This window comes from Saccopteryx bilineata, chromosome 2 (assembly GCF_036850765.1).
Source record: "Saccopteryx bilineata isolate mSacBil1 chromosome 2, mSacBil1_pri_phased_curated, whole genome shotgun sequence".
Classification (NCBI taxonomy): domain Eukaryota; kingdom Metazoa; phylum Chordata; class Mammalia; order Chiroptera; family Emballonuridae; genus Saccopteryx; species Saccopteryx bilineata.
In genome coordinates, this window is record NC_089491.1 from 7,781,797 (window position 1) to 7,807,864 (window position 26,068).

Sequence of the window (26,068 nt, forward strand, 5' to 3'; positions counted from 1 at the left end):
CGCTGGCTCCAGTAAGGGGTTACTCGGTCTGCTGTAGCTCATGGTCAAGGCACATATGAGAAAGCAGTCAATGACAACTAAGGTGTTGCATCGAAAAACTAATGATTGATGCTTCTCATCTCTCTCCGTTCCTGTCTGTCTGTCCCTATCTGTCCCTCTCTCTGACTCTCTCTCTCTGTCCCTGTAAAAAAAAGAAAAAGAAGTCAAGCCCAACTCCTCAGGCCGACTTCCAAAGCCACGCAATCGTCCAGGTTGCCTTTCACCCAAAGGCGTGGTGTCCCCCTGACCCAGGTGCACCCATTTTTCTGATTGCACTGAGTCACTTTCGCGCCTCTAAGTCCCGGCGGAGTGAGGCACCTGTGCGCGCCCGCGCCCCGGCCCCGCCTGTTCCCCTCCCCCCTGCAGGGCTGCAGCAGAGCGGGTCCTGAACCTTAGGGCAGCACCTGTCACATGACTGCGGAGCTAGACACTCAGGTCTCCGCGGCTAGAACGCTCTGGGTCGGCATCCGGTCCGCGCGTCCCTAGCGCCACCTTGCGCCGCGCGGGCGCTCAGGCAGAGAGCGAGGCGCCCAGGGCGGTTACAGACGGACGCCTCGGAGTCCCGCCGGCAGAGCGAGCCGGGACTGCCGCCCAGGAACCGGGCTGTGTGGCTCATTGACTCCGTATAGGGACGGAGGACAGGGGCGTCGGGACGCGGCACAGAGTCGTAATTAAAGGGTTTTCCGCAGCAGGCCCGTTTCAGGGTCAGGATGAGCGCTGTTTTTAAGTCTTTGAACTCAGCCTCCTCACCCGCTCCCGAGTTAAGCCGGCGACAAAACACTTTCAAAGGGACCTCCCGACCCTCTTCGAGGGCACGTTCCTTTGCCAGGCTGCGCCAGTCGCCTTCCCACTCGGTCTTGGTTCCCGAATGTCCATTCGTCGGCTGCACGCCCCCTCCCACCCCAACCCCGCGTGGGGCCCCCGGATCGCGGGACAGTGGCGGCCGCGGGGCGGTCGGTTGGGGACGGTCCTTCTCGAAGTCTCCGCCGATGTCCCTCCCAGACGATAGATCCCTCCAGCGACAGACGAACCTTGGGCGCAGATCCTCCCCTTCGGGCCGCGGAGGACGCGGGTCAAAGGGTCTACGCTGCCAAGGGCCCCGTCTAAGCCCGTGGTCGCGCCCGCGGCTCCAGGTGAGCGGGTTCCGCCGCCGCAACGTGACGGTGCACGGGGCGGATCTCGCTGCGCGGACGCGGCACCGGAACCTCCGGTCCCACAGAGGGCGCTACCGGGCCCGACCCGCAGACGGGCCTTCGGAGCGGACAGGCCCGGGTGGGGAGGCGCGAGCGGCGGAGCCCCGAGTCTGAGCCCGCTGGCCCGCGCGCGGCCCGCCCTACCCTTGGGGGCGAGGCGACAGCGAAGAGGGTGCGGGGAGGAGGCCGTGCAGCCCCTGCGGCCAGAGCCGCGCGGGGAGGCGAGGTACGCGGGCCTCGAACGGCAGCGGGGACGGACGGAAGGCGTAGGGGACACTAGAACGGAGGCTGCGGCTTCGCCGACGGTGGCGGTGCCGGAGGGGATGTGGAACGCTGCTGCGTCTGCAGGGAGGGTCAGCGGAGTGGCGGGGCGTGGGAGTGGGAGCGTGGGGGAGGGGAGCCTCCTCCTACAGGACTTGGTTCTGGGCGAAAGGGAAAGGCCGGAGGCTAGGTGGAGGGCGTGCGCCGCTGTTCCTGACACCAGATAGGCACAGGGGAGGGTGAGAGGATCGGAGGGGGCTGGGAGGGGGGTGGGCTGCCACTCGTGAGCGGTGAGCGCAGAGCAAGGCCGAGGAAGAGGCGTATTGGAGTCGGGGGCTGCTCCTGGAGGGATGGAGCCCCGAGAGGCCGGGACACGGAGGGCGGGCTTGGGCTGTGGAAGTGGGTACTGTTGGCAGGATTTGGGGGGAATTGGCGGGAGGGCGGCTGACTCCCGCTGCTGCTGGCAGGATTGCGGGCATGACATTGGGGCGGGGAGCAAATAGGGCATGCTCCGGGCAGGCCCGAGGGCAAGGCTCTGCAGGCAGTGTTTGAAGCCCGGGTTGGGGTGGGTGACGGTGGACGGCAGGAGTGCTGGCTGGCCTTGTGGCGGGGAGCCCAGCCTTACTGCCCTTCCTTCCCCAGCCGCCATGTTCAACCAGCTCCAGCAGCAACAGCTCCAGCAGCACCTGCAACAGCAACAACAATTGCTGCAGCTCCAGCAGCTGCTCCAGCAGTCCACACCGCAGGCCTCGCTGCCCGTGGCCATCGTCAGGTGAGCTCCTCTGGGGAAGGGCGAGTGGCCGCAGTCCTGCCACTCGGAGCCATGCCTGCAGACCCCCTTCCCTCTCCTTTCTCCCAGGGACATGCCTGTTTGAGTCCTGCAGGTCATCAGTTCTCAAGGCCGGCAGAGACCGGAGTTGAGGGGTCTCAAGAAAGAGGGAGGGTCTGACTCTGCGAGTATCCCTCTGACGCCTACCTACTCTCAACACACAGGGGCCTCCCCCAGCAGCAGCCTCAGCAGCAGCTTCTGAATCTCCAGGGCGCCGCCCCGGCCTCCCTCCTCAATGGCTCTGTGCTACAGAGAGCTTTGCTTTTGCAGCAGTTGCAAGGTATGGCCTCTGTCTTAGTGCAGCTTCTCTGCAGCCCCATCACATTGACTCTCACCAGATCCACACAGTAACCTTGAGAGGGAGCGTCCTGGTGTACAGATGAGGACACCGAGGCGCCAGGAGGTGCAAGGGCCTGAGTTGTTCAGCTGCGTGTGGGTCTGTCCGATCACAAACATGTGCCTTTGGCCATGGCACTGGCTCTGTGGACACATTTTACTGCCGTTCAGATTAGATGAGATGCTAAATGGGAAGATCTGCTTTGATGACCCTCCTCTTCTCACATTTGACGGATGAGGAAGTTGATACCCAGAAAAGGAAAGTCATTTGCTCTGGGTACATAGCACCGGCAGTGGCTGAGCGAGACTAAGGCCTGGGCCTTCCGGCCCCCTGGATCTCTGAGTGGGTGTCTCTGGCCCTGTGCTGAAGCCTGTGCCCTTGCCTCAGTTTCCCCATATGGAGAGCAGTCTCTCAGCTCTTCCTTTCAGATGCTGCTCCTGATACTTTCTGAGATACGTCAGCCCCTGTGGTAGTAATCCAGGGGCCCAGGGACCCAGGGCCAGCTCATGGTCAGACCCAGCCCCTCACATAGGGTAGGTGTGACTTGCTGGGCTGGGCACTGTGCCTTTATAAACCCAATTCCTTGACTCTGCTGACAACCTTAAGGGGAGATACACTCATGATCTCACTTTACAGGTGAAGAAACTGAGGTCCAGAGAGGGGCCATGTGCCTAAGGTCACACAGCGAGTAGGTGTTAACTAGAGAATTACAGCCCAGGTCTTACTACAGAGCTGTATTCCTGGTGCTAGACTGTCCTCCGCCTAGCAGGGTGTGCGTTCAGGTCGGATGTGTGATGGTCAGCACCCGTCAGCCCTGCCAGGGCTGCATGGGTGTGGATGACTCTAGGAGCTGACTTAGAAGTGACATGTTGATTGTATATCTGAAACCTATACAATCTTATTAACCAGTCACCTCAATAAACTCAATTAAAAAATCAACAAAAAGAAATGACAGCTAGATGGGTGGAGAGATAAAGCCACACACAGGGACTCACCATGTATACATATGTATTCCCTGCCTTTTTTCTCCATTTTTTAACTTATACTCTTTAAAGACAAGTAAAAAGAATAATTTTAAAATAGGATTAAAAGAACCCAAATTGTCCTGACCGGATGGTGGTACAGTGGATAGAGTGTTGGCTTGGGATGCTGAGGACCCAGGTTCAGAGCCCCGAGGTCATTGGCTTGAGCATGGGCTCACCAGCTTGAGCATGGGGTTGCCAGCTTGAGCATTAAATCATAGACATGATCCCATGATCACTGGCTTGAGCCCAAAGGTCACTGGCTTGAAGCCCAATGTTGCTGGCTTGAGCCCAAAGGTCACTGGCTTGAAGCCCAATGTTGCTGGCTTGAGCCCAAGGTCACTGGCTTGAGCAAGGGGTCACTGGCTCAGCTGTCAAGGCACATATGAGAAAGCAATCAATGAACAACTAAGGTGCTACAACTGTGAGTTGATGCTTCTCATCTCTCTTCCTTCTTGTATGTCTGTCCCTGTCTGCATCCCCCTACTCTCTTGCTAAAAACAAAAACCAAACCCAAACTATCATATATAGACTCACTCACCTCCTGAAGAAAAGAACAAGTTTCTTCGGTATATTTTCTCCCCTTCTTTTCCTAGGCATAAACTTGGGGACTTGTATATAATTGTGGTTATTGAATTAAGTGAAAGACTGTATCTTGTTTCTTTTTCACAGAATAGAATGGCATGATCATTAATCATATAATTTTTAAAAAAGATTTCACTTATTTTATAGGGAGAGGAGGGGGGAAACAAGAAATACTAGTTACTCCACTTTAGTTGTTCATTGGTTACTTGTCATATGTGCCTTGACTGGGCAAGTCCAGGGTTTTGAACCAGTGACCTCAGCATTCCAGGTCAAAGTTTTATCCACTGTGCCATCACAGGCAAGGTACTTATCATATAACTTGACAGTCTCTGTAAAGATTATTTTCTTCTTCTTCTTCTTCTTCTTCTTCTTCCTTCTTCCTTCTTCCTTCTTCCTTCTTCCTTCTTCTTTCTTCCTTCTTCCTTCTTTCTTCTTCCTCCTTCTTCTTCCTCCTTCTTCCTTCTTTCTTCCTTCTTTCTTCCTTCTTTCTTCCTTCTTCTTTCTTCTTCTTCTTTCTTCTTCTTTCTTCTTCTTCTTCTTTCAGAGAGAGGGACAGATAGGGACAGACAGACAGGAAGGGAGAGAGATGAGAAACATCAATTCTTTGTTGCAGTTCCTTAGTTGTTCACTGACTGATTTCTCATATGCCTTGACCGTGGGGCTACAGCAGACCGAGTAAGCCCTTGCTCAAGCCAGTGACCTTGGATCCAAGCTGGTGAGCTTTTGCTCAAACCAGATGAGCCTGCGCTCAAGCTGGTGACCTCGGGGTCTGAACCTGGTCCTCTGCATTCCTTAAACAGGAAAACAAGCAAACAAAGGAAATAGCCGAGAAGGTTTAGGTAAGCAAGGGCACATCCCTCCAGTGGAATATTAAATAGATGCTAAAAAATAATCTTTACAGCCTGACCAGGCGGTGGCGCAGTGGATAGAGTATGGAACTGGGATGCAGAGGACCCAGGTTCGAGACCCCGAGGTCGCCAGCTTGAGCGCGGGCTCATCTCGAGCAAGGGGTTACTCGGTCTGCTGAAGGACCGTGGTCAAGGCACATATAAGAAAGCGATCAATGAACAACTAAGGGGTCGCATCGAAAAACTGATGATTGATGCTTCTCATCTCTTTGTTTCTTTGTTTTCCTGTTTAAATAACACTGGGATGAATGTCATGTTTGAGACTATTTTCTTAGAATGGATTCCCAAGAGAAGAATGACTGGGTCGGGGGATGGGTATTATGCGGCTCTTGATAAGTGTTGCCAAATTGCTTTCCCAAAGGACTGGACCAGTTTGCAATGTCACCAGCCACGTATGACAGTACCGGTCTCACCATGCCCACAGCAACATTGGGTATTATATGCTTTTTTATATATATATATACATGTATATGTACATATAAGTTATTAATTCGGTTGGCAAAAACCATATCATTCATGTTTTAGTTACATTTCTTGGAGTGCTAGTGCAGTTTAACATTTTATAATTGTCTGTTAAGCATTTTTATTTTTTGTGTGTGACTTGTCCATGTCCTTTGTCATTTTGCCTTTGGTGTGCCATCTTTATCTCACTGTAAAGAGCTGGTTGGCGTTCTCTCTGCACATGTGTGTGTATTTGTTTTCAGTTCATGTTACTCAAACACTTACTATATACAAGGCACACTTGTATATCTCATTGAATCCTCATAAAATCCTGTGAGTCGAGCATTATTATCCCCATTTTACAGACGAGGGCACTGAGGCCAGGAAGGGGGAACTGATTTGACCAAGGTCAAAGAGCTTATACTGTAGAGTCTGATTTTGTACCATGCCCTGAATTCTTGTGCTTCTTGTCCCAGCTTTGGGGCAAGAATTGGAACTGGAACTGGTTTTATATGGCTTAAACGCTTCCCAAGTGCTGGCCTTCGTAATCCACTGAGTTGTGCCTAGCCTTAAGGAGTTTGCAGTGTGGTTGCGTCACGGGCCGTGGGAAGTAGGGGAATTGTGCGGCTGGTCCTAGGACAGGTGAGCTTGAGCCTCTGGGGACTCGGGGAGGGTCTAGGAAAGGCCCCCAGAGGAAGAACGCCTACAGAGAGCCGAAGGATGCCTGGGAGGTCGCAGGGGCGGAATGTCCCAGGTGGAAGAAACAGAGGAAGGAAGAACCAGGCTGTGGGAGGGATGCAGAGGAACGTACAGCTGAAGTCCAGTGGGGCCTGTGTAGGGGACATGACCAGAAAGGAGGTCGGGAGGAGGGCAGGGCGGGACCTGGCACCAAGAGCAGCAAGGAGCTATGGAAGCATTCAGCAGAGGGAAGGTGAAGTCAGGATGTGGTTTTACAGAGATCACTGTTTGCTGCTGCAAATGTGGCTGATGCTCAGGGGGAAAGTGGCTTTGGAAGGGAGCTGGGAGTGGAGCTGGAAAGGGGGGTCAGGCTGGACTGGGAAGAGGGGTAGGGGACAGTGTTGATAGGCTTTGGTGTTGGCTTAGATGGGGGTATAAAGAGAGGGAGGAATCAGGAGGACCCCAGAATCCTGGCGGGATGGGGCCAGTGGGCCCCTCCCAGAGACCCTGGATAAGCCCTCCACTTTGTGTCTGTTCTGTCACTGGTAGAGACAGTAATATTTACCCTGAAGAAGGCTCGGCCAAGGGACTGAGGCCATGCATGGGAAGTGCTTAGCAAGTGCCCGGTTCCCAGGGTAGCTGGTAGGGTGGGAGGGTATAATTATTCGAGGGACCAGTCATCTTGCCGGCTCTCCCTTTGGGTCCCGTGCTGGGTATTTCACATACCGTGAGGTACACCCTAGAGTACCCTGGAGGTGAGCGGGCTTGCTGGGGCTGCTCCAGCCACTGACTGGGGAGGCATGTGGGAGAGAAAGGGCAGTGGCCCCCACTCGCCAGCTAGAGTAGAGCACCAGCCCCAAAGCCTCCTCCCCACCAGTACCCAAGGGGGGCTGGACCCTTAGCTCGCATCTCTCCCACTGCCCACCTTGGGTGGGAAGGGTCCTCCTTGAAGTTATTTGTGACGTTCTTGTGGTGCATCCGGGGTCTGACCACTGACCCTAGCCTCTACCACCCAACCATGTTTGTAACCCTTCTCGTCTCTCCCCTCCCCTCCCCTCCCCTCCCCTCCCCTCCCCTCCCCTCCCCTCCCCTCCCCTCCCCTCCCCTCCCCTCCCCTCCCCTCCCCTCCCCTCCCCTCCCCTCCCCTCCCCTCCCCTCTCCTCCCTTCCCCCCTTCCCTCCCCTCCCCTCCCCACAGGTAACCTCCACAGCTACAACCTGGCGGCCCCGAACCTGACAGCCCCCAGCCTCACACCTCCACAGCTGGCCACGCCAAATCTGCAGCAGTTCTTTCCCCAGGCCACTCGCCAGTCCCTGCTGGGCCCGCCTCCGGTTGGGGTCCCCATTCAGCCCTCCAAGCTCGTCCCTTCAGGGCGGAACGCCCAGAAACAGGCCCGCACAGCCTCCACCACTCCCAGTTGCAAGGTGAGTGGAGGCTGGGGTGGGCCGTGGGCATGGGAGAGGGCTGGCCTGGGTCCCCGCGCCTCGTGCTGGGCCTGTGGGTGGGTCACATCCCTCTTTATGCCTCGGTTTCTTCATCTGTAAAGTGAGCAGGAGGTACGTTGGACTTGTGTAGTGTTTCCCAAACTTCAAATATTCCTGAACCCCTGATGCAATCTTGGCTGTGTCCAAATACCACCAGGATTATTATTTACCCAAAATTTCTCTTTTTAAAAAAAATTGGGCCCTGGCCGGTTGGCTCAGCGGTAGAGCGTCGGCCTAGCGTGCGGAGGACCCGGGTTCGATTCCCGGCCAGGGCACACAGGAGAAGCGCCCATTTGCTTCTCCACCCCTCCGCCGCGCTTTCCTCTCTGTCTCTCTCTTCCCCTCCCGCAGCCAAGGCTCCATTGGAGCAAAGATGGCCCGGGCACTGGGGATGGCTCTGTGGCCTCTGCCTCAGGCGCTAGAGTGGCTCTGGTCGCAACATGGCGACGCCCAGGATGGGCAGAGCATTGCCCCCTGGTGGGCAGAGCGTTGCCCCTGGTGGGCGTGCCGGGTGGATCCCGGTCGGGCACATGCGGGAGTCTGTCTGACTGTCTCTCCCCGTTTCCAGCTTCAGAAAAAATACAAAAAACAACAACAACAACAACAAAATTGATAGACTTGTATACCTGAAAGCTGTATAATTTTGTTAACTAGTGCCACTCCCCAATAAATTCAATTAAAAAATAAAGAAAAAAGAAAAAGATTGAGATATAATCGATACATAACACTGTATTAGTTTAGGTGTACTCAGACAGTCCTTAAAATCAGCACTGCCCAAAGGAAGTAAAATGCAAGCTGTGGAGGTAATTTCATTTTTCCAGTCATCACATTAACAAAGTGAGAGGAAATAGGTGAAGTTAATTTTATTCATAGATTTTCATTTAACCCAGTATATTAAAAAAAATGATCATTCCAACATGCAATTGATGTAAAAATGAATGCGGCGTTTTGCACTCCTTTTTTTGTGTGTGCGCTGTCTTTAAAAATCTGCTGTGTATTTTATACTGAAATCTCAGCTTTACTTGCCACATTTGAAGTGCTCAAAGCTACCTACGGGTGGCTAGTGGCTCCTGTCTGGGATAGGACAGATTTAAGTGAACTAGTCTCTTCTAGATTATTTAAAAAGAAAACATATCGCCTGACCAGGCGGTGGCGCAGTGGATAGAGCGTTGGACTGGGATGCGGAAGACCCAGGTTCGAGACCCCGAGGTTACTAGCTTGAGCGCGGGCTCATCTGGTTTGAGCCAAAGCTCACCAGCTTGGACCCAAGGTCACTGGCTTGAGCAAAGGGTTACTCAGTCTGCTGAAGGCCCGCGGTCAAGGCACATATGAGAAAGCAATCAATGAACAACTAAGATGTCACAACAAAAAACTGATGATTGATGCTTCTCATTTCTTTCCGTTCCTGTCTGTCTGTCCCTATCTATCCCTCTCTCTGACTCCTCTCTGTCTCTATAAAATAAAAATAAATAAATAAATAAAAAGAAAACATATCATCTCACTACCTAAAGTTTACAAAACAGTTGGAAAGAAAGGTAATTGGGGTTATACAATGTTATGCAATCCTGAACTCGACACTGTTGTCATCCGAAGGTGCTGAGCCCTAGCCCGCTGGCTCAGCGCATGTTTGATAGGTGGGGAAACCATGAAGGGGAAGGGCCCCCCGACATAAGCAGAAAAACTCAGAGACTTGCAAAGGGAATAACATCTTCTCTGAGACTGTCCTGGCAGCTCCTCACACTGCCCACGCTTCCCAGAGCATCTGGCATAGGGGCGGTACCCCCCTTTCTGCCTGCTCTGGGGCAGTCCCCAGGAGGTGGGCATTGCTGTCCAGAGAGGGGTCCTGGCTTCTGACCTTCCTATGGGCCTCCCTCACATCGTCTTATCTGGGGGTGATCCCCACCCCCATTTTACATATGGGAAAGCTGAGGCTCAGAGTGGGGGGGGAGGTTGCCCAGAGCTGGGCCTCTTGGCTTACAAGCCAGAGCCCATGTCGTGCAGGGTGAGAGCCAGGGAGTTTCCGAAGAGCGTGGACTCCCGACTTGGTGCACAGTCCAGCACAGTACTGGTTCCTTGGGTTTAGCAGGAGGGAGGGGGGTGCATGCGGGCTCCTAGGGCTTCCTGGGGTGGGGTGGAGGGATGGACCCAGCGGGGCCTTGCATTTATTTAGTAAACATCTGTGTGTCCCTGCAGGGGCTCAGTGGGCTGGCCCTCCTGTAGGTCTTGGATGGGTGTGGTGGTAAGACATTAATGCAAATAATGCTTCCACCAATTAAGACTGTGGAAAGTGCCACACTAAGGAAGCCCAAGACCCTCTGGGGACCTGTGCTGGGGGTCTGGAAGTCCTCTGGGGTCAGGAGGGCTTTCTGCAAGAAGTGCCTTGCGGGCTCTGGGTGAAGGCCTGGGGCAGGAAGTGGCCTGGGGCTCTAGGGAACCAGAATGAAAGCCAGTGTGGATATGGGGGGGGGGTAGTGGGAAGACTGAGGCTGGAAGGGTGGGTGTGGGGCAGGGGCCATTTTGTGTAAGAGGTAGGGGAGGTGGTATCAGGCTCAGGGTGGAAAAGGAGTATCCAGGCCTATGAGAAGTCACAGGAGGGTTTCAGCCTGACAACGACAAGGTATCATAAAAAAAAAAAAAGGAAGAAGAAGAAGAGAGAGAGAAATGATCAGCTTTGCACTTGCGAAGGATCCCTGTGACTGCTTCGTGGAGGAGGGGAGGGGAGTCAGGAGGCAGCACCGTGGCCGGGAGAGAACTGTGTCTCCCAGACCTGGGTTTATTAATGAGCCACTAGATGGAACTCCTTAGACACAGTTCCCGGGGTTTTTAGGGTCATCTTTCCGCAGCTCTGGAGCCAGGGCCACCAGAGGTTCCTAAGCCCCTTCATCTCCTGGGGGACCGTTGCGGCTGTCTTGGGCAAGGATGTATTTACAAGGGTGGGTGGTGGAGGTGAGAAGCAGTTTCTGAAAGGAAGCAGGATTCTTTTTCGCAGACAATGCCTGTGGAAGACAAGGCAGACCCCCCAGAGGGGTCTGAGGACGCTGCAGAGACCCGGATGGACACAGCAGGTGAGGGCGGAGCCTGGTCCTTCAGCCGGGATACGGGTTTGGGCAAGTGGGTGAATGCTTGGTAACGGAGGCCGATCTGGGCGCAGGGATCTTGGTGGGGGGTGACCCCAGGCCCTGTCTCCCGGAAACTCTTCGTGCTTTACCTGCCCCTGGCAGTCACTCGTCTGTCCTTCGTTCTAGACCAGGATTCCCCTCCCTGCCCTGATGCAGCTGCTCAGGAGAAACACACTTCAGCACCTGAGCCAGAGTCCTGTGAGGTGTCTGAGCCACCAGCTAAAAGGTCAAAGAGGTAACAGATGCTGAAACCCTGCTGGGGCGCAGAGCCTTGTGGTCTCACTCCTGCCTAGGCAGTGGATGGGTGTGGGCGGGGACAGGGCCTTCAGCAGAGCTGAGGCAAGGAGAGGGCCTTGGCCTCTGGCTCCGAGGAAGGTCAGACCTAATTCTGCACCTCACCCGGGAAGGCCTCACTGGGAAGTGCTTCACTGTGACTGAGCCACCCAGAGGCAGATGAGGTGGCCAGGTTGGAGGGGTGAAATGTGTATCTGCGACCTCAGCTGAGCAGAGGGGGGTAGGTTTACAGGGCCTTGGATACATACTAGCAAGTTGTGGGAGGTGTGAGCAAGTGATCCTGCCAATTCATTTAGTGCAAGTGGGGCCCTGAGAGCCGAGGGGCTCGCCCAGATGCGCAGCTGGACCGTGGGAGAGCGATGGTTGGAACCTGGGTCTTAGCCTATCTGGGGAGCCCTTCAGGGACAATTGGAAGGCATGGATTTGATCTCCTTTTGGTTCTTCCTAGCTCAGAGGAGTCCACAGAGAAGGGACACCCAGAGCAGCTGCAGGCCAAGGTCCAGCCACAGGCCCGAATGACAGCGCAGACGCAGACCCTGGAGCTGCCACCTGAGCCACTGGAAGCCCGAGTGCCGCCACGATTCCAGCCACGGGTTCTGCAGATCCAGGACCAGGTGCGGCCGCAGAATCAGCCACAGATGCCACCACTGGCCGCCCCAGTGCAGCCCATGCTGCAGAAGCAGGCACAGACTCAGACATCTCCAGAGCACTTAGTGCCACAGCTGGAGCAGCCACAGCTGCAGAAGGAGGCGGAGCCACGGAAGCAGGTGCAGCCACAGCTGCAGAAGGAGGCGGAGCCATGGAAGCAGGCGCAGCCACAGGCACATTCAAAGCCCCCGAGGCAGGCGCAGCCACAGCTGCAGAAGGAGGCGGAGCCACGGAAGCAGTCGCAGCCACAGCTGCAGAAGGAGGCGCAGCCACAGAAGCAGGTGCAGCCACAGCTGCAGAAGGAGGCGGAGCCACGGAAGCAGGCGCAGCCACAGCTGCAGAAGGAGGCGGAGCCATGGAAGCAGGCGCAGCCACAGCTGCAGATGGAGGCAGAGCCACGGAAGCAGGTGCAGCCACAGGCACACTCAAAGCCCCCGAGGCAGGCGCAGCCACAGCTGCAGAAGGAGGCGGAGCCACGGAAGCAGTCGCAGCCACAGCTGCAGAAGGAGGCGCAGCCACAGAAGCAGGTGCAGCTGCAGGTGCAGCCTCAGCTGCAGATGGAGGCAGAGCCATGGAAGCAGGTGCAGCCACAGGCACACTCAAAGCCCCCGAGGCAGGCGCAGCCACAGCTGCGGAAGGAGGCACAGACACAGACGTGTCCGCAAGTCCTGGCAGAAACGCAGCCAAGGGTCCAGCCACTGGAGCAGCCACTGGAGCAACCTCCAGTGCAGTTGCCAGTGCAGCCATCAGATCAGACCCAGGGGCAGCCTCAGCCCCAGCCCCAGGTGCCGGCATCAGAGCCAGCACCACTTCCAATTCATTCCAGTGTGCTGGAGACACTGCCCAGTACGGTGGAAGCTGGAGCAGGTAAATGAGCTCTGGCTCCCAGCTGGCCTGGTAATGGGACAGCTCTTGCTGAACCCCTTTCCTCCCCTGGAACTGTCCAGCCCTGCCTGGGGGCTGCCTGGGACTGAGGGTTGGAGCTGGAACTGGGTTTGAGGCCAGTCACCCCACAGGCTTCAGTGTGGCCCTTGGGTTCAGGTCCCTGTGGGTCATGTGGGACATGAACCCTGGGAAACATAGCACATCTGTCATTCCAGGCCGGGAGGAGGCCTCGCTGGAGCCAGTGGGTGTCCAGGTCAGCACAGAGGACAGCCAGGAGGAGCTGACCAGTGGCCTGGATGTGGAAGAATGTGAAAGAAGAGCAAGAGAGATGCTCAGGGTGGGTAGAGATGTTCATGTGGCAGCGTGAGGACCACAGTCCCCAGCAGTGGGAAGGCCTCTCTTTGTCCCAGCCCCCTGGAGGGCCCCCTCATGTGTCCCCACCTGGAACATGTGACGGCAGCCCCCCACACGGGCCATGGACGGCCCAGAGTGGGTTTGACGGTGGTTCGTCAAACTCGCATGATGTTGTGTTGCCTTTCCGTGCCTTTGCTCTGAAGATCTGGGGGTACTTTGGGGACAAGAGTCCTTTCCAGCCTGCTCATCCCAAAAACTAGAGCCCCGAGTCCCCTCACATGGGACACGTTGCTCTTGGAGAGAGCAGAGTGGCAGCTGGTGCCGGAAGCTCGGGCCCTGCTCTGCTTCACAGAGGGTGGCGGCCAAACCCACTCCCTTCTTTCCATCTCAGTTCCTCCTGTCGTGTGTGGGGGTAGGTGGTCTTTGGATTTAGGTGGGCCTGGGTTTGAATCCTGGCTGTAGTGCTTTCTTGCTGTGTGAGCTTGGGCTAATAACACAGAGCCTAACAGCTCAGAAGCTTAGTTTCCCCATCTGTAAAGTGGGCTGTCTGGAGGGCCTGATGCCCAATGCTCACAGATGTTTATTACCGGGGCTGGCCCACCGTAAGCCCTCAGCTGGTGGCAGCCCTTTTCCTGCTCCTGGTGTAGGTGTGGGGTGCTGGGGGCTCCCTGAAGGTCACCATTCTGCAAAGCAGTGACAGTCGGGCCTTTAGCACTGTATCCCTCGCACCTGGGCCACGTTCCAGCGACTCCACCCCCGCCACCCCTGCAGCCGCCAGCGCGCCCCCCACGCAGGCCCTCCAGTTCTTCTGCTACATCTGCAAGGCCAGCTGCTGCAGCCAGCAGGTACTGCCACCCGGGCCCTGGGTGGTGGGCAGCTTGAGGGGAGGGTCTGTGTGGGATACCCAGCTGTCTGGTCCACAGCTACACGAGTGACCCTGTGGGGCCCCGTGAGCCCTGCCCTGGCAGCTGTGAGTCTGCTCAAAACACACTTGCTGGTCAGCCACGAAGGCAGCACTTCACAGTTGGGCAGAGCTGGTGAGAATCAGCCCTGACCAGCCACGTAGACCTTGAAATGTGAATTCACCCTTTGTGCCTCGGTCTCCTCAGGTGTCAGATGAAGAAACCATTTAGAACCCACCACACCAGTGGTTCTGAGGGTCAGCGACTTGACATTGAAGTCATGAGCCCCGGGCCTGGCCCAGAGCGAGCCTAGCATGGACAACAGCGTTCTACTCTTATTATTACTCCTAGGCCCCTAGGTACCCGTCACTCCGTCTTGCCGGAACAGAGCCACGGGACCTGAAAGTTAATCAGACGGCTCCCTGTCTTTGAGGCTCTGGTTGCTGTGTGCTCACTCTGTGCCTCAGTTTACCATCCTTCACTGGCCCACACAGACAGGGTTGTTGTAAGAGAAATAGCCTCACAGTGGTGCTGGGGTGAAGGCCTCTTCCCTGCGCCCCAGCCCCGGCCACCTTCCGGGGCTCAGTCCTCATGGCCGTCCCACACTTCCCCCTGCCGTAGGAGTTCCAGGACCACATGGCGGGGGCCCAGCACCAGCAGCGGCTCGGGGAGATCCAGCACATGAGCCAAGCCTGCCTCCTGTCCCTACTGCCCATGCCCCGGGATGTTCTGAGAAGAGAGGACGAGTGAGTGTGGGAGCTCGGAGGCCTCGTGCTGGGGCTGGGCAGTCTCAGGCCAGGCAGGGCTGGGAAGGGTCCTGAATCGGCCACCTGCAGGCTCTGCCTGTGTGTTAAGCATTGCCCTCCCTCAGGGACCTTTTCCCTCCTTTAACTGTATGACCGTGGACCTGCTTTCCTTGTCTGTAACAGGGCCTGGGAAGCGGTGTATTGCAGGAATTCATGAACTAGACAGTTTCTGAAGGTTCCATCCAGACAGGCTCAGTGTGACCATCCCCGTGGGAGGGAATGGGTGGTGGCACTGGGGCTGCTCCCCTGACACATGTGCTGGCCCTACCGCAGGGACATGATGGTGAGGATCGGGTCATCTTTGGGCTTGAGGTTAGAGCTACTCTGTGTCTTCCCTTTTCATTGTTGTGTGTGCTTAGTGGATCAGAAAGGTCAGCCCTCCTGCAATCTGGGACTAGCTCTTGGGGTGGGAAATAGGAAGCTAGTGGTCCTTTCGTGACCCTGTGGGGAGCCCCAGGTCTGCAGGGGCTGGGAGGTGTCATCATCAATGAGAGAAGCAGGTCTGCATTGGCTCAGGTCAACCTGGATGACCTGTCTCACGTGACAGCTGCCCCTCAGCTCCAGATCTCCCTAGTTTTTCAGGAGAACCCAGAAACCTAGATTTGTATGTGAAATCTCCCAATTACAAAATCTTAATAGCTAGTTCAGAACTGAAACAAAACACACCCTGTGGAGGCCAAATGAAACCCTTGCACAGGCTGGACTCTGCCCTGCACGTTTTCAGAGGGTCACAGCTTGACGTTCCGGGTGCTGGTGAGGGCACAGGGGCCAGCTCCCCACAGGCGCCGAGTCTGATAGCAGTTCCCACGTTGAGATGCGCTTCCTACCTGGCTAACATATGTTCTCGAGCCTTAAACCTGCCCTGCCCACTGACCTCGGAGTTACACTTGGGTAAAATTACCATAAACACGGAAGAAAGGTGACTTGCAAAATTAATGTAATGGTGAGACAATTTAATTGGAAGTGATCTAAAATATCCGAAACTGGGGGGTGGGGTTAGATCAATTAAGGCTTGTCCACGTGGTGGAACAGCTAGTAAGGAGGACAGTGGCAGGAATTCATGATAATGTAGAAAGGTGTACGATGCAGTGTTGAATGAGAACAGGATTTCCAATTGCATTTGCAGAATGAGCTTGATCCTGTCAAAATAGATTTCATGACACAAGAACGTCGGGCGGGTGTAACCCAAGTTATGCACAAGCTTCAGGTAGAGGGGGTTTGTTAGGCTCTCCCTGATGATGTCTCCCCTTGAATCCTGACTGGGCCCTGAGGTCACGTAGAACGTGGCAGGCCTTCAGCTCAGCTGCCTGTCCTTCTTCATCTAACAGTCAGGAACTCTAGACCACCTCCAGTCAGGCCCTGGGGATGCTGGGTGGCGTGCTGGCCCCCAGAACTTGCCGCAGCCCAGTGCAGGTAGAGAAGGGACCCGGTCCCGCCAATTCATTGGGGCAGTGCTGTGGCAGTGGCACTAGGGGGCCTCAGATGGGGGCCCAGCTTCCTGGGATGGGGATGGGGACAGGTCCAGGAATGGGGGGAGGGGCAAGAACAACAGCTCTGGGAACCACAGGGCATTTAAACTGAACAACAAAGAGAAGTTTTCAAGGCTAGAGACTCTCAGCTGTGTCACTGCCCTGGTGCCCCTCTGGCATCCCAAATGCTTCTCAGTCTCACCACATCTCCCTTGAACCTCCTTGGCTGTTCTTGTTTAAGTATTCTTCCTGATGAAGTTCAGGACCATTTTGTTGAGTTTCCAAAAAGGATCCCATTGGGATTGTGCTCCATTTACGGAGCATTTGGGTGAGCTGCTGTCTTTCCAAGGATATAGTGTCAACTGTACTTGTGATTGTCCTCATTCAGAGAGCCTCCTCTGAGGCGCTGGTGTAACACCTGCCAGGTCTACTACATGGGGGACCTAATCCAGCATCGCAGGACGCAGGACCACAAGGTATGAGGACCCAGTGCTTCGAAGGCACCTGTGTGTGCTGTCCCCAAGCCGAGGGCCGGGACGCGGGGAGAGCAGGGTGGGAGTGGGGTCAGTCTTGGTCTCCGCATGGCCAGCACACATAAGCGTGGCTTCTCAGTTGAGGCACTCAAGCTTCTCTGGGTGTCAGTTTCCCCATATGTCCAGTGTGGGCAAGGCGCCGTCTCGCCCTGCCGTTCAGCCATGGCCTCATGAGGCTCTCTTAGCGATTGCCCTCTCTCCGCGTCTTTTCTCTGTTGCCACCTGCCGCCCCATCTCAGAGCCCACGACCCAGGGCAGGGACGTGTTTGCCCATGTTCTGGTACATGAGCAGATTACAGCCAGCTGATTACAGATGTGGGGGCCTGCAGTGGACACGGCCTGGCTGCAGCTGGGGACACTGCCCGCCGCCCACCTGGCCTGCCCTCCTTTCCCCAGATTGCCAAACAGTCCCTGCGACCTTTCTGCACCGTTTGCAACCGCTACTTCAAGACCCCCCGCAAGTTTGTGGAGCACGTGAAGTCCCAAGGGCACAAGGACAAGGCCATGGAGGTAACCCCAGCCCCCTCAGAGAACATAGGCTCAGAGAGGTACAGAGCCTTGGCCAGAGCCACACAGCAAGTTGAGATTTATCCCATCCCAAACTCATAGCAGGTCTGGAGGGACTGGGATTCCCAGGAATGTGGGGATGGGTGGAGTGTCACACCTCGGCCACCCAGAACTGACCTGAGCCCTGGCCCACTTCCCTGGGCAGCTGAAGATGTTCGAGAAGGAGATAGCTGGCCAAGGCGAGGACCACTTCATCACGGTGGATGCTGTCGGCTGCTTCGAGGATGATGAAGACGAGGAGGACGATGATAATGAGGAAGAGGAGATTGAGGTTGAGGAGGAATTCTGCAAGCAGGTGCTTGGGAGGAGGAGGGAGGGTGGGAGGCCGGCGGGGCGCTGGGTTTTCAGTCCAGGAGGGATTGGCCCCTGCCTCCCGGGCCAGGAGGAACTGAGCTGGCTTTTGTAGGCACTCGTTCTTGCTATACTTTTTTTTTTTTTTGTATTTTTTCTGAAGCTGGAAACGGGGAGAGACAGACAGACTCCCACATGCGCCCGACCGGGATCCACCCGGCACGCCCACCAGGGGCGACGCTCTGCCCACCAGGGGGCGATGCTCTGCCCCTCCGGGGTGTCGCTCTGCCGCGACCAGAGCCACTCTAGCGCCTGAGGCAGAGGCCAAGGAGCCATCCCCAGCGCCCGGGCCATCTTTGCTCCAATGGAGCCTTGGCTGCGGGAGAGGAAGAGAGAGACAGAGAGGAAGGAGTGGGGGGGGGTGGAGAAGCAAATGGGCACTTCTCCTGTGTGCCCTGGCCGGGAATCGAACCCAGGTCCCCCACACGCCAGGCCGATGCTCTACCGCTGAGCCAACCGGCCAGGGCCATTCTTGCTATACTTTAGTATTAATAGTCATATTAATAGTAGCTATATTCTCTATGACTATGTAAATATATATCGCAATGACCATAGGATGGCGGTGAAATATGCAAGGGCCTCTAAGACTGGCTAGAATTCTGTCGAGGAAGGGAAAAGACACCCCGGCTGGCCGAGGGAACCGCACCAATAAAGGTGAATGGGAACGATGTGGTGCGTACGGGAAAACTCGACGTAAAACGCTGCTGTTGAGGATAGCTAAGCAGTCGGCATGTTTCTGAGCACCTCCTATATACCAAGCACATATCAAGCACTTTCCTGGCAGAGTCTCACCGACTTGGATGCGAGGTTGTGCTCGGAACACCCGTGCTACTCTGCCTCCCGTGAGCGAGGAGCTGGAGAAGTCTGGATCCTTGCCATTTAACCACTTTTTCCAGAGCCCCTGTTCTGGGCCCAGCCCTGGTGCTGGACATCAGGGACATGTGGAGACCAGGGCCTGGCCCCTGCCCTCACAGACCTCCCCCGTTTACAGCCAGGGTGGGGACGGGGCAGCAGAAAGGGGGCACAGAGGGACTGGTACCTCCATCCCCAAGCAGGTTCGGGGTGAGGCTGGCTTAGCCATACAGTGTCAGCAGTCAAACCCCAGTCAAGCCCCTTGGCATCTCTGAGCCTATTTCCTTTGCTCAGAAGTCATGGTCCCAACTCAGGCTGTGAGGAAGGGTCACAGCCCAGGGTGGCAAATGGGAGTGGCTGTCACTCTTAGAAACCGTGTTTATTGGCCATGATGGAAGGCACTGCTAGGCATGGTGAGGCTGACGTAGCTGGAGTCAGGTGGCCTCATCTGGAAGGGGCTTATGTACAGCACGTGAGACGAGGGGTCCTGGCTCACCTGAACCCCCCCAGGCTGAGGTCACTGCAGTGTCAGGTAGGAACTGAGGGAGCTGACGGGGCTCATGGTTAGAAGCGAAGCCAGGACTTGGGGCCAGCAGGGTTTACTACCTTGCTCCTCCCTACACCAGCTGTATGGCACCGGGCAAGTGCGTTCATGTCCTTGGGCCTCGTCTTCCTGTTATGTAAAATGCTTGTATCATAGGTGCTGGTTGTGAAGATGCAGTGTGATGACATGTGTGACGTGTTGGGCACACTGGCAGGGAGTGTGGCCACTGTGGGTGCACTAGGAAGGAAGGGACTGAGTGAGCCGAGCCTGCAAAGTGGATTGGGAAGGGTGCTCTGGGGAGGCAGGATCGGTCTGTGCAAAGGCTCAGAGGATGCTGCCCACAGCCTCCTCCAGACTATGTTTAAGAGCTTGGCTGGCTTCCAGGGCCTCCTATCTGCATCTAGGGTTGGGGGTACCGAGGGAAGCCAGATTCAAGGCCCACACTTGCACATTTCCAGGTGACGTCCAAAGATATACCCATAGCGGAGTGGAAAGACTCCGAGACCTACAGCCCCAATACTGCATACGGTAAGACCCCAGCTTTGACCCCAGCCTCCAGGGAGCCCGCCCAGATCCCAGCCACAGCATCCTGGCCGGGCAGTCTATCCCTCGTCCTCTTCTCCCACCTGGAGGGTGGCCGAATAAACGGGCCCCGGAAGAGGGCGGCACACCTGTCAGGCACGGGGGAATGTGAGTGCACAGACCCTGCTGTCCCCCAGGTGTGGACTTCCTGGTACCCGTGATGGGCTATGTCTGCCGCATCTGCCATAAGTTCTACCATGGCAACTCAGGGGCGAAGCTGTCCCACTGCAAGTCCCTGTCCCACTTCGAGAACCTGCAGGTGAGCTGGACCTCCTGTCTTACCCTGTCCTGCCCAGGACTCAGACTCCATACAAATCAATGGGGTGATGGCCAGTGTTTGATATGTCTTGGCTCCCGGGTACACCCCCCAGGAGGTTGGCCCTGCCCACAAAGGAAGCAAGAGCCAGCCAGGATGGTGTTGGGTTTTGTTGTTTGTTTTTTTTTGTATTTTTCCGAAGTGAGAAGGGGGGGACAGACAGACTCCCGCCTGCACCGTACTGGGATCCACCCCGCATGCCCACCAGAAGGTGATGCTCGGTCCCTCTGGGGCGTTGCTGCGCTGCAACCAGAGCCATTCTAGAGCCTGAAGCAGAGGCCATGGAGCCATCCTCAGCGCCCGGGCCAACTTTGCTCCAATAGAGCCTTGGCTGTGGGAGGGAAAAAGAGATAAAGAGAAAGGAGAGGGGAAAGGGTGGTGAAGCAGATGGGTGCTTCTCCTGTGTGCCCTGGCCAGGAATCGAACCCAGGACTTCCACATGCCTAGCTGACGCTCTACCTCTGAGCCAACTGGCCAGGGCCGGTGCCTGGCTCTTTCTGCTTTTGTTCTGGGGGGTGCTGAGGGCCAGGCTGTTAGCTCCAGAGCTTTCATCCAGGGAGGTTGAGCGCAACAGACAGGGTCACACAGCGTGTCCAATGCTGTCTTAGCTGATTGGGGAAATAGTGGCTGGCCAGGAGGGCACCAGGTAAGGAGGAAGCCCTGCTTCACCTGCACCCTCTGTGTCCAGAAATACAAGAAGGCCAAGGACCCCAGCCCTACTGCCAGGCCCGTGAGCCGCCGGTGTGCAATCACCGCCCGGAACGCCTTGACTGCTCTGTTCACCTCCAGTGGCCGCTCACACATGCAGCCCAGCATCCAGGACACAGCCAAAGCCCTCAGCAAGGTGACGGCCCAACCTCCCCAGCCCTCGTCAACCCGGCGCTCAACCCGCCTCAAAACCTGATAGGAGGAGCTCCCCACACCCACCTGGTCTGGGTCCAGATCTGTTCTTTTTAGGAGTCTGCTTGGAAACTTTGACATAGTTGGTGTTTTTACTCGAAATCTAATAAAAGACGGTAGTTTGGCTGCACAGTCCCCACCAACACTTCTCTCTGGGTGGACAGAGGAAGAGGAGCCCCCACCCAACTCTCAGTCAGCACCAGCCTCTCTAGGCACAGTGTGGGGCAAACCAAACAGCCAGCAGGTTCCCCAACCAAGGACTCTGGGCTCACAGGAGTTCCAGCTCTCTGAGCCCGTTTCCCCCTTAATGCTGTATCGGGCTAGGGAAGTTCCTTCAAGTAAGATCTCACTTAATGTTTACAGTAACTCTAGGAGGGAGGTCTTGTTATTCCCACACTCCAGATGAAGATACTGAGGCCTGGTAAGGTCAAGTGACTTGCTGAAGGTCATACATCTGGTGAGCAGCCAGGACCTGACCTGGGGCCTGGGCTCTGGACCCCGGGCTAGCCTCTCTCCAGCTGGATCCTGTGGAAGGGGAAGTACAGGAAGGGGACCCTCGCCACTCTCCTCTGGTTCTGAGTTTGTGATGCCCTAGTAGGTACCTTGCCCTTCTCGTCAGGTGTCCCTGTGATGAAACATCAGTGAGTGGAGCCCAGGCTGAGCGGATCTTTAGTTCTACTATTTCCCCATTTGGAAAGACCCTTACAGACAGACGAGACCAACCCTATGTTTTGGCCAGCGAGGGAGACTGAGGTCAAGAGCAGGAGGGTGGTACCCAAGGTTGCACAGCATGTCGTGGTGTTGGGTGTCTCAGTGAAAGGCCCTGTACCCAGGGAAGGTCAACGCATCACACAGGGTCACACAGCATGTCAATGTCTCAGCCTGGCCAGGGGAGCAGCTGCTGGCCAAGATCGTACCAGGTGGGGAGTGTCCCAATCTCACCTGTACCCTCTGTGTCCAGAAACAAGGAAGGCAGGAAGCCCACCCCCACCTCCAGGCCCATGAGCCACCAGGGCATGAGCAATGCCTGGAACTGCTCCGCTCACCTCTGTCGGCCACTGGGGTTCTCACCCCAGGATACAGAGAGAGGCGCAATGGTGTCGGAAGCCTATTTAATGTGGACATTCAAGGCCTGGGCGGAGAGGAGAGTGCCCAGGAATTGGGCAGGCAGGCCAGGTGGGTGGGTTGCACATCCACACCTGGCCCTTGGAGGGGAGGCTGGGTGTTGGGGGTCGGCCCAGACACACCAAGGGGAGTACCTGAAGAGTGGCTCAGGCAGACAGAGCCACCGGGGGACCTGTAGGCCAGAACTTGAGAAGGTATCTGAGTCAGGTGGTGAGTGCCCAGGCGAGAGCCTGCCCCAGGCAGGCACGGTTGGGACTGGCTGGGGGCTCCTGGAGCCTAGGGGCTGGCATCACTGGGGGCCTCCCCCAGCTGCTGCTGGAACTCAAGGCGCGTCTGCCGGTTGGACTCAAGCAGCTCCTGGAGGCGGGCATGGAGGTGGTCGTTCTTCTCTTCCAGGTGGTCCAGACAGGAATTGATCTGGTCCAACATGGAGTTGATGGCAGCATATTCTGGAATGGAGGGGAAAGATAGCCAAAATCCCATGTCTCCCCAGGGCTCACAGACACCCCTCTCCCTCAGCCATTATCCCCAGCCCGCCTCCCAAAGGGCATTGGCAAGTCCCTGTTCCTTCCTGAGCCTCAGTGTCACCATCTGGAAAATGTGTGGATATCAAAAGAGGAAAGGCTTTGGAGAAATAATGCCTTAGCACACCATCCTATTGTCTAGGTTAGGGTGGTCAAGGGGAGGTCAGCCAGTATCCTGCCCGGGAAGTCCTGCCAAGTGCCAATCTCCTTTCCATTTTCTTCATCCACCTAGAGGCCAGAGCCCACATTCCTGAGTCGGGCAGTCCAGCCTCTGTACCCAGGCAGGCCCCTTTTTCCAGCTCTTCCATGACCTTTGCCCTCAGGATAAAACACCCAGAAGACTCCCAAGACCCCACTCCCTTCTCCAGCCCAGCCTCCCATGTCTCCTTTTCTCTCTTACATTTGCCTTTGCCCACCTCAGGCCCCTTGAACATGCTGTTGCCTTTGCCTGGAATGCCGCATCCTTCTGTTTCCCCTCCCTCCTCTCCTCCTGGATGAGTCCTACTCATTCTTCAAGTCTCAGCATGGATGCCACCACTGGGAACCCTTCCAACACCCCAGAGTGAATCAGGTCTCTGTGCCTGATCCCCCTCCACTCACACCTCCATGGCCCTCACCTCTGGATTGACTGACGTGATCATCTGTGTGCTGGTCTGTCTCCCCTACAAACTACAGAGCTCCATGAGAAGAGGAATGGGCTTGTGTTCACTGCTGTTTCCCTGAGGCCCTCCCTGTTATGCAATGAGCATTTGTTGAATGAATGAATGAATGAATGAATGAATGAACCCTTTAACTTTCCAGCCTGTCTGCCTTTGCCTAGCTGTCCCTGCCACCCAGAATGCCTCAACCACAGCAGCCATTTAAAGACTAGCTCAAAATGCCTCTTCTAAGAAGCCTTCACTGGTCTCCACCAGAAACATTCCTGACCTCGAAAGCCAGCAATACAGTGTCCCTTAGGATCCAAGGTCTGGGCCTGTGCCCACTGCAGAAGCCAGTTCTGAGCTAGCCCATGACTCAGATACACTCCGCTGCCAGCACGGGACACAGGGGAAGTGGCTGGCAGTGTGTGAAAAGGCCAGGGCTGGAGGACGTGTCTGGGATATGGATGCAAATGTGTCTGCATTCTGAAGGAAGAGCGCCCATCACCTGGAGTTGGCACACCTCACAGAGGCCAGAGGCCTGGAAAGTCTCTGCTGGGTTCTACAACCACCTTGTGGTATGGATGGGGAAAGCAAGGCCCAAGAAGGAAGGGACTTGCCCAGTTTCCTCCAGCTGGCTGGTGCCAGAGCCAAGATTCAGGCTTGGGAAGCGGGGCAGCTGGACCCCAGCTCTGCTCCATCCCAGGAAGTTACTGCACCTTTCTGGAAAAGGGAGATAGAGAACTGGGTGGCTGCGAGGATTCAAACATATCAAGAACTCCGATAGGGTCTGGCCGCAGCAAGTTCTTAATACATGGTCAATATTATCAACATTTCACATCAGGTGCCATGAAACAGCCAGGAGGAGGCATGGGGGAGGTGGTGTCTACACACCACTAGCTCCAGACCTTATCTATGTCAAGGGCACTTCCCAGTTCCAAGACTGTCTCCCTCCTCTCCACTGTGCTAAGTCCTGTGAATCTACCAGCCACCATTTACTGTGCCTCCTGGGAGGCCCTTCTGATGCTGCTTTACACACACATCTGGCTGCTGTTCACCAGCAGTGTCCAGGGCAAAGCAGTCAGCTCACCACTTTCCCCTGTGGGAGGTCTTCGACCTCTATTAAATGCAGACCTCGAGTGATGAAAGTATTCTAAAACTATTGTGGTGATTAATGCACACTCTGGGTATTCTGAAACCCACTGAATTGTACAATTTAAATGGGTGAGTTGTATGCTATGTGAATTATAGCTCAATAAAGCTGTTACCAAAACAAAATGCAGATTCCATACCCCACATTTACTATGTCCTGCGCTCTTAAGTTAATAAACCAATTTTTATTACACTAAAGAGAATAATAACCACTTACTGAACACTTGCATCTTGGAACCTACCAGGTATTTTCCATTCATTATATATCTCAATGCACAAGGCATTAATCATTATTATTTTACAGATGGGGAAACAGTCGGCCTATAGAGTTTCAGAGGGTGAAAGGGAGTTGATGGTTCTCTCTCCACACTTCACCTCCCACCCTCCGCAGTGCTGTGCACACAACAGGCTGCTTTGTACGCAAGTCACATTTGCCAGGGCTCCAGGGCACACCAGAAAATGTGGCTGGGGATGCGGACTCAGCAAGGGCTGGCACGCCCACCCAAACGGCCCTTAGGGGCTGTGCCAAGGAGGGCCACCGGCCCCGCCCCCTCAGGAGCCTCCTTCCCCGCAGGGTTTGAACCAAGTGTCTGGAGCAAGTCCCAAAAGGGCGAGTGTCCCAAAAGCGGGCTCAGTTTCCGTATTTGCAAAACGGGGCCCAGTTCTCGAATGCTGTGGTTTCCAGAGATCACCTTGCAGGTGCTCATCCTAAACTCCCAGACGGCGCCTGCCCTTCAACCCATCCAGGGGCGGGGGATGGGAGGGCTCCTTCCTTCCAAACCCCTATCCCGGCCCCGACTCCCCCATCCCAGAAAGGTACCCCTGAGAAAGCAAAGGTCGCTTCAACAGTCCCCCGGAGTCACCTGCTTCCCCGAAGCCGTCATCTTCGCCTTCCGCGCCCACCTCCGCCGGCACGCCGAGGTCCCCGTTGGGGCCCGACATTGCGGGCTCCGGCGCCGCACGGGCCACGAGACGCTTAAACCCCGCGACCGTCACGCCAGTACCCCGCGTCGGGCGGAAGGTGGAGGCGGTGGATGGGTCGCAAGGCCGGAAGGGTGGAAACACGAGGATGATCGCCACCCGGCGGCTGGGCAGCCGGGACCCCGCCCCCAAGGCAGGAGTCCCGCCCACCCGCCCCGCCCGCAACCAGAACCCCGCTCCTGCCCGCCGTCAGGCCACACCCCCACCCCGAAGCTCGGTCCTCGCGTTCGCGCTCGGCTCACACCCGCCGGGCGGGGCCGTTCCCCGGCTGCTGGCTGAGTCCTGGGTGCTGGCTGCTCGGGCTTTCAGCGAAGGCGAGCGAGCTGCGCAGTGGAGCGGGGGCAGTCTGGGACCCCCTCCCTCATTCTGTCTCCATTCTGCCTCATCCTGCCGCCGGCGACCCTGCGTGGGCGAAATCTGAGACACGTGGTTTCTAAAGACCCCCTACGGCTTCGGGAACATTTTCATTCACAGCCCCCTGGAGACTCAAGGTCTGTGTGGCAGAGTGCTGCATGTGACTGTCGATCTAGGACGGCTGCAGGACAAGATCAGGCCAGCTACCATCACCCCCGGCCCTGCTACTAGCGGGAAAGGGAAGCCTGCCCAAAGCCATCCAGCTAGCAAGTGTCGCTGGTGAGCGGACCCAGGGTGTGAGCTGACAGTGAGGCTCATGTCCCCGGGGAGAGGGCTCCATCCATGCTGGAGCCTCCACAGCCACCTGCTGTGTGGTGTGTATCTGGCACGTTTCT

General features: G+C 56.2%; 2 protein-coding genes across 9 annotated transcripts; one reads left to right on the forward strand and one right to left on the reverse strand.

The window, feature by feature from the left end:
• Window positions 1-722: 722 nt before the first annotated feature.
• On the forward strand, window positions 723-23,159 carry CIZ1 (CDKN1A interacting zinc finger protein 1). 8 transcript variants are annotated; one of them, XM_066256081.1, is made up of 18 exons: window positions 1,318-1,458; window positions 2,136-2,265; window positions 2,487-2,602; window positions 5,536-5,607; window positions 7,491-7,717; window positions 10,752-10,842; window positions 11,023-11,131; window positions 11,639-12,705; window positions 12,939-13,060; window positions 13,725-13,922; window positions 14,601-14,725; window positions 16,643-16,730; window positions 17,184-17,297; window positions 17,500-17,649; window positions 19,560-19,629; window positions 19,821-19,942; window positions 20,688-20,843; window positions 22,970-23,159. In XM_066256081.1, exons 2-18 carry the CDS (start codon window positions 2,141-2,143, stop codon window positions 22,976-22,978), a joined length of 2,961 nt encoding a protein of 986 aa, XP_066112178.1. In that variant the 5' UTR covers window positions 1,318-1,458; window positions 2,136-2,140; the 3' UTR covers window positions 22,979-23,159. The 8 variants fall into 8 exon arrangements, with proteins under 8 accessions (XP_066112182.1, XP_066112181.1, XP_066112178.1 ...); XM_066256080.1 differs by lacking the exon at window positions 22,970-23,159 and having other exon boundaries at window positions 11,639-12,161; window positions 12,204-12,705; window positions 20,688-21,032; XM_066256085.1 differs by lacking the exons at window positions 1,318-1,458; window positions 22,970-23,159 and adding an exon at window positions 723-992 and having other exon boundaries at window positions 20,688-21,032.
• Window positions 21,995-25,423, reverse strand: BBLN (bublin coiled coil protein). Its single transcript, XM_066256086.1, has 2 exons — window positions 25,202-25,423; window positions 21,995-22,473 (listed from the first exon to the last, which is right to left on the reverse strand). Exons 1-2 carry the CDS (start codon window positions 25,278-25,280, stop codon window positions 22,301-22,303), a joined length of 252 nt encoding a protein of 83 aa, XP_066112183.1. The 5' UTR covers window positions 25,281-25,423; the 3' UTR covers window positions 21,995-22,300.
• Window positions 25,424-26,068: the final 645 nt, after the last annotated feature.